Consider the following 10265-nt stretch of genomic DNA (forward strand, 5'->3'; position numbering starts at 1 on the left):
TAGGTGAGCTATTTATACAACTTTACAAACTTGTTATAACAAACTAATCGAAACACTTGAGCTCCTTTAGCTACGATCACCTGATCAACCTGCTAAAACAATCTTGTCTGCTCACCATTTAGGACAAATTCCAAAATAGATCGTCGCAGGGCCACCATAAGAAAAAGACATGGCCGCAAACACAAGTAGCACAACAAAATAACACACACGTCAGCAAAAAGCTGAGTAATCACCACTTATCAAAATACAAAGAATAATTGAATAATTTATATTACTAGCTTAATTAAATAATGTAGTTCGAAACTACATTACACACTGTACTATGAAAATAACCTTTATCAACTCAACCTCGAATAATAATACTATCCTTTACTCAACTCTCTATTCCATAAGTGTGCCATGCTCATTGTTCTATAACTAGCCTTGGACATGGGTAATTCGAATAAATAAAACCAACAAGTATAAAAACTTGAATACTCTCAAGAACTAGAAAATACCTTGAACCAGACCACATACGAGTCAATTCCCACTGTAGGGGACCATAAAAAAATAATAAAGATTGTACCTCATTCTTAACTCATGATTATCATCTCCTTACCAACATGCCAAGGACTAAGGTCTATAACGCTGAGCCTCAAACCAAGAATAAAATAATAATTTCTAAACCTTTTGATCTCATACATTGATCAAATAATCATTCACAAACTAATAGATTATATCTCAACAATGGCACAGATTCCCAAATAACATGACAATTCGATCCATAAACATCTCAACCCTTAGGAAAATAATACGAATAACCCGAATATAATCAAATCTCAACCCAATATAATAATTTATATGAGTAACCTTAAAACCTCAATAATAAGACTCTCTAGAGTAACAACATTAAAGAACCTAAAATTAACACAATTAATAAAATCAATAATACAACAATTAAATCATAGAGCTTGTCCAGGTTACTCATCATGAGTAACTTCAAATGTTACTCAAATGGCATTAAGCGTAAATAATGGCATTAGTTTGCAATAAAATCTGTTATTTTAATGAGGCTAGGTGAGTTGGCAAGTGGGAGCGTAGAGTTATTGAATTAACGTCGTTAACTTGAGGTTTTGAAGGGTTAAGTCACGAAGACAGGGGAAACAAAAAGGGGGGCTCGACGACAGCCGTAGTTGTGGTGTCTCTATTAGGTCGACGATCGGCGAATATCCTGTGGTGTAGGCAAGTGACGGCGTTGTTTAAGGTGCGTAATTGCTGATATTGTTGTGCTAGCTGCAAAATTGTTAGTGTTTATTGTTATTTAAATTTTGTCGGACATATTTGCGTGTACTTGTTGGATTGAAGTTTGAAATTGCTGATTTTGGGGTTGTTTGGTTGATTAATCGCTGTAATTAATTGTGATTTCGGCTGGAGTTTGGTTCGGTTTGGTTTGTTTTTGGTTGGTGTATGCTTTAGTTTTGTAATAATTTTTGTGGAGCTATCTTACATTATATAGAATGACAAGATTTCCCAAAACACAGCATTGTCTTGTACTCTTGTGTATAGTGACTTTCAGTCATATGAGTTTCTTGTTTGCACTTAGGAAGTATTATTTTGCTTGAAGATGGATACTCATTTTCAGAAGTTTTGAGATGCTTTTGGACATTGTAAGTGTATGGAAAGAGATAAGCATGAAATTTCATTTGCACTCTCACAACAACTGCAGCTATCTTCTGAAATGTGTAAGTTCAATCTAGCATCAGTTTCTGGCTATCAGGTCAATCCAATTGCCTTCTTTCAGGAATGGCTCTTACTGTAGAACATTTAATTGGTTTGTCATGTCTTTGATTAGTATTCTATGTCATAACTCATAAGCATCTGTAATATTCAGTTAGAGCACATCACCTTGAATTGTTTGTGCACATAGAACAAATGGGATTCCCAAAAAACCTAGCCCTACTATTATTTGTTGACTTAGCACTTTCTATACCTTGAATAAAGGATCAAACTATAAATTCTGTCATACTCTCATCTCTTAGGACCAAAATGCTAAAAAAATTCTCAAGTCCGGTCTTGAGAAATTATAATTTTGAGCATATATTGTGTGGATTGTTTTCGTTTGTATTAATTAGCTTTGCTTGCATTGAAATTTTGTTTGATGATGCCTTCGTTTTTGTCCTGCACTCCTTTGCAATTGCACAATGAATTGGTGTATAAAGGAGGTTGAGTTTGCATTGAATTTTTGTTTTATGTTGCACTCCATTTTAGTGTGGTTGTGTTTAAGTTTGATTGGATGCAATTGTTGTTTGGTCTGTAGTGTGGATTTCATTTTATTTTTCTGGGTTAGTTATGGTTTTCAATCTGTGGTTGTAAGATTAAATGGATGCAATTGATGGGGAACTTAGTGATTCTATTGCGTTTATGCAAACTGAGTTGTGCAGCAGTCCTAGTACATCCCCATTGGTTCCGATTGATGAAAATAAATGCATTACTCCCCAGAGTGGAACTTCACTGGTTCCAGATTCTGTAGAAACTTGCACTGTTGTCATGTCATCACCCATTGGTACTACTCATACAATTGACACCATACATTCAAGTAATAGGGGTGTCTCTGTGTTAGAGCCTCCAAAGGTAGGTATGATTTTCAAAAACTGGGAAGATGTTGAAAGGTATTACAAAGAGTATGCTGAACAAGTAGGTTTTGGGGTGACTAGGTGTCAGTGGTCTTCATCTAAGAAAGATAAGAATGTAAAGCTTCAATGTACATGGAGGTGTGAGTGTTGGGGTCCACCTAACCTCAGGGCCAGAAGGGAAGCAAACAAACGGGCGAAGGCCATGAGTGAGGGTGGTACTGGAGGTGTTGTGAATAGTGTAATTGGTGAGGATGAGCTTGCTCGTGGGAAAAGGAAGTCCAAGAAATGCTTTTGCCTTGCAATGTTATATGCTGGTGTTACTGTAGAAGGTTCTTAGGAGGTTAGAAAGGTTGAGTTGAATCATGTGCATGAGGTGAACCCTGATTTGTCTAAATTAGTCAAAGAATACCGTATGAAGAAGTACACCGCTACAGTGAAGAGGAGGTTAGCCAATTATTTTGGGGAAGGGGTTCCTGTTAGAAAGATCCATGGTTGCTCAGCTGTGGATAAAGGGGGTGTTGAAAACATGCCAAGTGTTAAGGACCTCCAACATGAGGTGTACAAGGAGAGGAGGCTTAAAATGCAAGGTGGAGATGCTGCCGCCATGATGAGGTATTTTGAATACATGCAACGGGACAACCAAAATTTTTATCATGCTAGTCGGTTAGATGAAGAGGGTCGATTGAACGACGTTATGTGGGTTGATGCTCATAGTCGTGTTGCTTACGAGGATTTTGGCGATGCGGTGTGTTTTGATGCAACTTATTTGACTAACGAGTTCGAGTTGCCATTTGCTAATTTTGTGGGGGTCAACCATCACGGCCAATCCATCCTCCTTGGATGTGCTCTTGTCTCTCATGAAACCACAAAGACTTATATATGGGTTTTTGAGCAATGGTTGCTGGCCATGAACAACAAAGCTCCTCAGGCAATACTCACTGATCAAGCACCTGCAATGCGTAGAACATTAGCTGAAGTTATGCCCGGTTGTAGGCATAGATGGTGCATTTGGCATATTATGAAGAAACTGCCAGAGAAACTTGGGAAGCTAGAGCTGTAAGTTGTTTAGCAATACGTGTTTGTCTATGTTTTAATGTCTATTAGTTTAGTTATAAATTGCTTATTCCTACAGGTAACTTTGTTGTATGTATTGTCTCTTGTGAGAGCTCCTAGGTTCATAATTTGCTATAGTGTTGAGTTAGAGTTAAATCATTATTAAACTTGGTAGATTTGAATTTGTCATAATATTTAAACGAGAGGCTCATGAGGAGTAACCTGACAGTTGTTTTTGTTAACAGAAATGAACTAGAAAGTAGAAAGAAATGTTTTTATTTTGTTACAATTGAAATTTGACGGAGTAGACTACATTTCTAACTACATATTTATTTTGTTACAATTGAAATTTGATGGAATTTATCTAAGTACATTTTTTTGGATTAGATTTATTTAACATGCCTTTGAAATTTAAAAATGGAAAAAAAATAAACATAGAGCATAGATACAACGACTTCAAAAATCCCTTGTTGTATTCCAATGATGTTATGGTTTTAGTAATATTTGTAATGTTTGAGCAGATACAACGACTTCAAAAATCCGTTGAAGGCCGTCATATACGAGAGCTTTACGGCGGAAGAGTTTGAAAGTAGTTGGTGTGCTTTAATGAAAGAGTATGACCTCAAGGGAAATGATTGGTTTGAGGGTTTGTACGATGAGAGACACATGTGGGTGCCAGCCTTCGATCATGAAAGAGTATTTTTGGGCAGGTATGAAGACTACCCAACGGGTGGAAAGCATTAATAGTTTTTTTGATGGTTTTGTTACAAGGAAAACCAAACTATTTGAATTTCCACAACAGTATTGCAAAGCTTTGGAGAAGCGTGTTGAAGATGAAACAACTGCAGATGACAAGGGGATGAAGTATGTGAGGAGGCTAGTAAGTGGTTTTAGGGTTGAAAAGTTATTCCAAAAACTATATACCGATGCAAAATTTCAAGAAGTGCAACAGGAGTGTGCACGAATGTTGTACGTTGTTCATCACTTTCATCGACAATTAGATGAAACTAATTGGGAGTATGTGATGGAAGACAGGGTCTGGATTGTTCCAGAAGGTAGTAGCGAGGAAAAACTAACAGAGATGAGAAGGATGTACTCTGTGAAATTTAATTGTGTCACAAAAGAAGTAAAATGTGACTGTTGCAAGTTTGAAACATTTGACATTCTTTGCAAGCACTCCATTCGGGTACTTGATCAAAATTATGTGAATGATTTACGAAAGAAGTACATCCTTGATCGGTGGAGGAAAGACGTACCAAGGAAGCATGTCCGGGTCGTAGTGCCATATCATGACCCCACCAAAAGCATTGAAGTGAAGAGGTTCAACTTGATGTTGTCTGAGTATGAGGCCGTGTTTGACGAAGCAGCTACGACCGATGATGCAACTGTTGAAATTTTTATGAACAATTTAGCCAAGTTAAAAAACGATGTCAAGGAAAGCATGGAGAAGTTTAGGAACAGACAATTAATTGATTGTTCGGAATTACCTCCACCTTCTGAAATTGGATCTAATAGTCAACAGAGACAACATGGTTGTACTTCTACATCAGCTTTCATGATAGAGCATGAGGTTGCGGGATCAGATATCCCTTCGGTGATGGAGGTATGTTTTCAGTCCCACAAACACAACCACCGTGAAGGATCCAAATATTTTGAAGAGGCCACGGGGTCGGCCTAAGGGCAGTAGGAACAAGTCGTTGGCAGAGACAGGTTTCAAATTGCCTAAATGTAAACAGGGTATTAATAAGAAAAATGTTCCATGTGGACAAGTTCCCAATGTGCTTCCCAAGAATTAAGTAAGTTTTTTTGTTAATTTTTTGTTTATTATGTTTATTTTAGCGGCTCTTATATTAGTTTGTGTTATGTGTGTGTATTGGGGTTTATGGTTTTGTTGTCTTATATTTTGGGGTTTATGATTTTGTCGTCTTGTCTTATATCAGACCAAAAAAAGTAGGGAGGCTGCTACATCCATTAATGGCAGTAATGGAAAAAAGAAGCGCGCAACAAAGGATGGAGATACCGTCGTGAAAAGAAAACGATATAAACGTGTGGTTGATGTGTCGTCTCCAACCCATTCATTTGAGTTTTAATCTGGTGGCTACATGGGCTTTGTGTCCATTAATGGGCATAATGAATTTTTCAACATTTTGGACTACTATGAACTACATTTGTTTAAACATGGACTGTATTTGTGTTTCAATTTACAAGCATTTTTGTAAATATGGCCTTTTTTGAAGTTGGGCCAAGTCTTTCAATGGGCCCAACCTTTATAAGTTCTTATTTAAACTCATTTTACCCATTTTACAAAATGGCCCAAATGTAATGGCGCTAATAGCTTTCCAATTAGCCATATTCATAATGGGCCCAACTATTATAATTTTTTAATTTAAACTCATTTTACAAAAAGGCCCAAATGTAATGGCCCTAATAGCTTTCCAATTAGCCATATGACATAATCATAATGGGCCCAACCTTTATAAGTTCTTATTTAAACTCATTTTACTCATTTTACAAAATGGCCCAAATGTAATGGCCCTAATAGCTTTCCAATTAGCCATATTCATAATGGGCCCAACTTTTATAATTTTTTTTTTATTTAAACTCATTTTACAAAAAGGCCCAAATGTAATGGCCCTAATAGGATGACATAATCATAATGGGCCAATTTATAAGTTTTTATTAAAACACAATTTACAAAATGGCCCTAAATGTAATGGCCCTAATAGGGCCCATTATATATGCCCCATTATCTTAAATATTTTGCATATGGGCCAATAATAGGGCATATATAATGGGGGGGGCATATATGGGCCAATTTTGAATATGGGCCAAATTTGATGGAGCAAATTGACATTTTATAATTGTAAATATTTTGTGTTTTTTTGTTAAAGCAAAAGTGATGCTAATGAAAGCAACATATAAAAACAGTTACAATTGTGTTATTTTCAATTCTATTTTAAGTAGTAAAGCAAGTTCATAATCTATATGACCAAAAGTTACCACAAAATACTGCACCACAACATATCAGATCAATACTCCTTACATCAAGAGTTTATATTACATGACCGAAAGTAAGATTAAGGAGATGAAAAGTGGTGCAACCCTACAGTTTGTAACAAGTCTAGTAGTAGTTAACATAGTTTTGAAAATCTAATAAAACAAAAGTCCAACAACACACAGATGATTAACATAAGTTTTTGAAACCCAAAATACTGCGAATGCTACCCGCATATGTGAAACATCAAAAATCAACTGAAGAACATGACCATGTAGATGGGATTGATATCTGCCAACTCAACCACAGCTTTCTCATCTTCTTCAATCTTCACAGCATCAGCGATTTTACGCATCCCATGCTTGATCTCGCATTTGGTAATGATTTTGTTGTTGTAGCGGTTTCTGGTGCTGCTGCTAGCCCCTGTGTTGTTCTTGCTGTTGTTGTTGCATCTCTTGTACACAATCCTCATTTTCACGTCCCAAGTTTTACCATCCAAATACAGGATAACTGGAGTCTGGTCCTTAACTCCATGAAAATACTCTCGAGCGAAGTCCAAAGGAATGTTCTGCATATAAAACACAATTCCAAAGGCTTATTCAAGCTGCTCTAAATTAATGAAATGAAATCAAAGTAGTGACAAATGAAAACTAATGAATTGAAATCAAAGTAGTCACAAATGAAAATCAATGAAATGAAATAATTACATAAAACAATACTGACATATAGCCCAGCCCAAATCATGGGCCTGTTGTGGACCAATTTTTTAAGAAAAAAACAAAAAAAAAAATTTGTTGGTGATTAAAGCCTGTTTTTATTAATATAGTTAGTTTACTCAATCATAATGGCCTATAGTAATAATCAAGTTATGTCAAAAGACCATTCCACTTGGCCATTATACTAATTCTGTCACAATAATATAGAATAAAATGCTAGTTCTGCTTTATTATTAAATGTGGATCATCCCAATTAACATATATAATGATGAGGCCCAATTGGCCCAAATATAATGTTCTTAGATTAAAGCCTTATTATATTAGTTGTTTTTGGGCCTTGAGTTTGTGTGGTCATAAATCAGTACCTTTTGTTTTGGGTGGAGTTTCATTATTAAGCATAGTAAATTAGATTAAACTGTTTCAAATAGTTTTACATTGTTCCATTACCTATAGATTTACATAATACTATTATATTTACCTAAAAAAAAATTTATAGAAAAATTAAAAATCAATTTAGTTCCTGACACATAGTCCCAGACTTGGGCTTCGGTCTGTCCACATGGGCTTGGGTAGGCCCAACATTTTGCTGGTACTTTAGAATTTATATGCTTGAGTTCAGCTTTGAGGAGACCACATTTAGTTTATCAACATTCCTTTATTTGGATTTTGGTTTTCACTTCAAAGTCTAAAAAGATTGTAGCCCAACATAGTAAATTGATTATCATGGCTAAATTATATCTCCTTTATTTTCCTTTGTTAATTTCATATCATGGCTAAAAAGATTATCATGGATTCATGGCTAAATTATATCTCCTTTATTTTCCTTCGTTAATTTCATTTCATTATTGGGCTGACAAATAAAAATATAATCCAAAGATATAGCAATTCAGACCAAAGATATAGCTATGAAGCCTCTAGCAAATCCAGTTACACTATTGGGCTGACAAATAGACAACAATTCACATAAGCCCATTGTTACTTATCAGTCCACTCCAATCACAGTTCTGCTTTTGATGTTTGGGTTTTTTTTATCTTTCTAGCATAATATGAAGTCATGAATTTAAATCTTTCTATTCTAATCCCTAAATATGTGCTCTTTTATCTCATGTATTTTTCCACTCTTTTATGGATAAGGAGAGTTTTATAGCACCATTATTGTCCCTAAATCGAGGGCATAGATATATTTTGAAAAATAATGGATGATTTAGGTAACGTAAGTCCAAGAGTTTAACACACATAAGTAGATTAAAGGCACCAAAATGCCTTAGCTCTTAAAATCATAAACAAGCTTAACAACCATAAACAAGCTTAACAAACAAACACCCAAAATGGCAAAGTTGGTGACAAATTATAAACACACACTACTTTAAATGACATAATTGAGGGTACATTGAAAATAAATATAGAATAGAATCACAATAATAGAGATTAAAAGTGAAAACATACGATTGCGAGTTTGTCAATGTAGCCTTTGGTGAACGTGCAATGGAAGAACGGATCATGCTGATGAAGCATCTCAACGGGGTTGAGCACATAATCAATGGAATTGGCGCCAGCAACTGTTATTTCTTCATCATCACGCCAAATGCGAACCTGGTACAAGATAACATCTACCACCTGTAGCACAAATCGTAGTCGGTCTCCAAGTTGCAAGTTGTTTGAGCTAGCAAACCTGCTCCACCCCTCACACAGAGCAGTTTCAACTTCACCGGTGCTCCTCATCCGTTCCTTCACACTAACAGAGAATTTTCTGTTCTCTGTACCCCATTGGAAGTACAAAACTCCCGGTTGAAACCTATGTCTAGTCCATAACTCCTTCACCTCCCTGGCCATACGCTTAGGAAGCGTCTGCCACCAAAAAAACAAATCCATTATAAACTTATCAAAGAATTCTAATCAACCAAAAGAGAGCAAGACAGACCGAACACTCAACAACAACTTACAACTTTTCTTAAGAGACAGTTACTGTCGATGATGAATTCATAGCGCCAACACGACATGGTTCACCTTGTTCACTTCAAAATTATATTTATGAACCAAAATTATGCACAAGTCAGTGACATAATTTAAAATATAAAACAACAACACTAAGTTTTGGTCACTAAATAATCCATTGAATTCGAAGTTGATAGTACATAATCGCAAAGGTACATTTTTCCCATATCAATTAATAACAGAGACAACAACAACAATTCATATCAATTAACAGAGATAACAACAATTTTTCCCAAAGGTACAGTTTTGGTACATTTTTCCCAAATGTACAGTTTTGGTACATTTTTCTCAAAGGTACAGTTTTGATACATTTTTCCCATAGGTACATTTTTGGTACATTTTTCCCATAGGTACATTTTGGTACATTTTTCCCAAAGGTACATTTTTTGGTACATTTTTGGTACATTTTTTGGTACATTTTTGGTACATTTTTTGGTACATTTTTTGGTACATTTTTGGTACATTTTTTGGTACATTTTTAGTACATTTTTGGTACGTTTTTCCCATAGGTACATTTTTTGGTACATTTTTTGGTACATTTTTGGTACATTTTTTGGTACATTTTTTCCCAAAGGTACATTTTTGGTACATTTTTCTCATAGGTACATTTTTGGTACATTTTTCCCAAAGGTACATTTTTGGTACATTTTTCCCAAAGGTACATTTTTGGTACATTTTTCCCAAAGGTACAGTTCTTGTACATTTTTCCCAAAGGTACAGTTTTGGTACATTTTTCCCATATAAAAAAAAACCTCAAAAAACAGAGACAACAACAATTCATATCAATTAACAAATCTCAAAAGCCAATTATTCCCAAAACGGAACTAAATGAGTAGACAAATCTCTCCCAACAACCACCATTATCAATTAACAACCAACATATGCATCCTAAAA

At 35.4% G+C, this 10265-nt stretch overlaps 1 protein-coding gene across 1 annotated transcript; it reads left to right on the top strand.

The window, feature by feature from the left end:
• Positions 1-3024: 3024 nt before the first annotated feature.
• On the top strand, positions 3025-5755 carry LOC145610666 (protein FAR1-RELATED SEQUENCE 6-like). The gene is made up of 4 exons (XM_081665969.1): positions 3025-3668; positions 4187-4375; positions 4437-5268; positions 5606-5755. The coding sequence occupies exons 1-4, from the start codon at positions 3025-3027 to the stop codon at positions 5753-5755; spliced, it is 1815 nt and encodes a 604-aa protein (XP_081522095.1).
• The last annotated feature ends 4510 nt before the right edge of the window (positions 5756-10265 follow it).

This window comes from Chenopodium album, chromosome 24 (genome assembly GCF_948465745.1).
Source record: "Chenopodium album chromosome 24, dcCheAlbu1.1, whole genome shotgun sequence".
NCBI lineage: Eukaryota > Viridiplantae > Streptophyta > Magnoliopsida > Caryophyllales > Amaranthaceae > Chenopodium > Chenopodium album.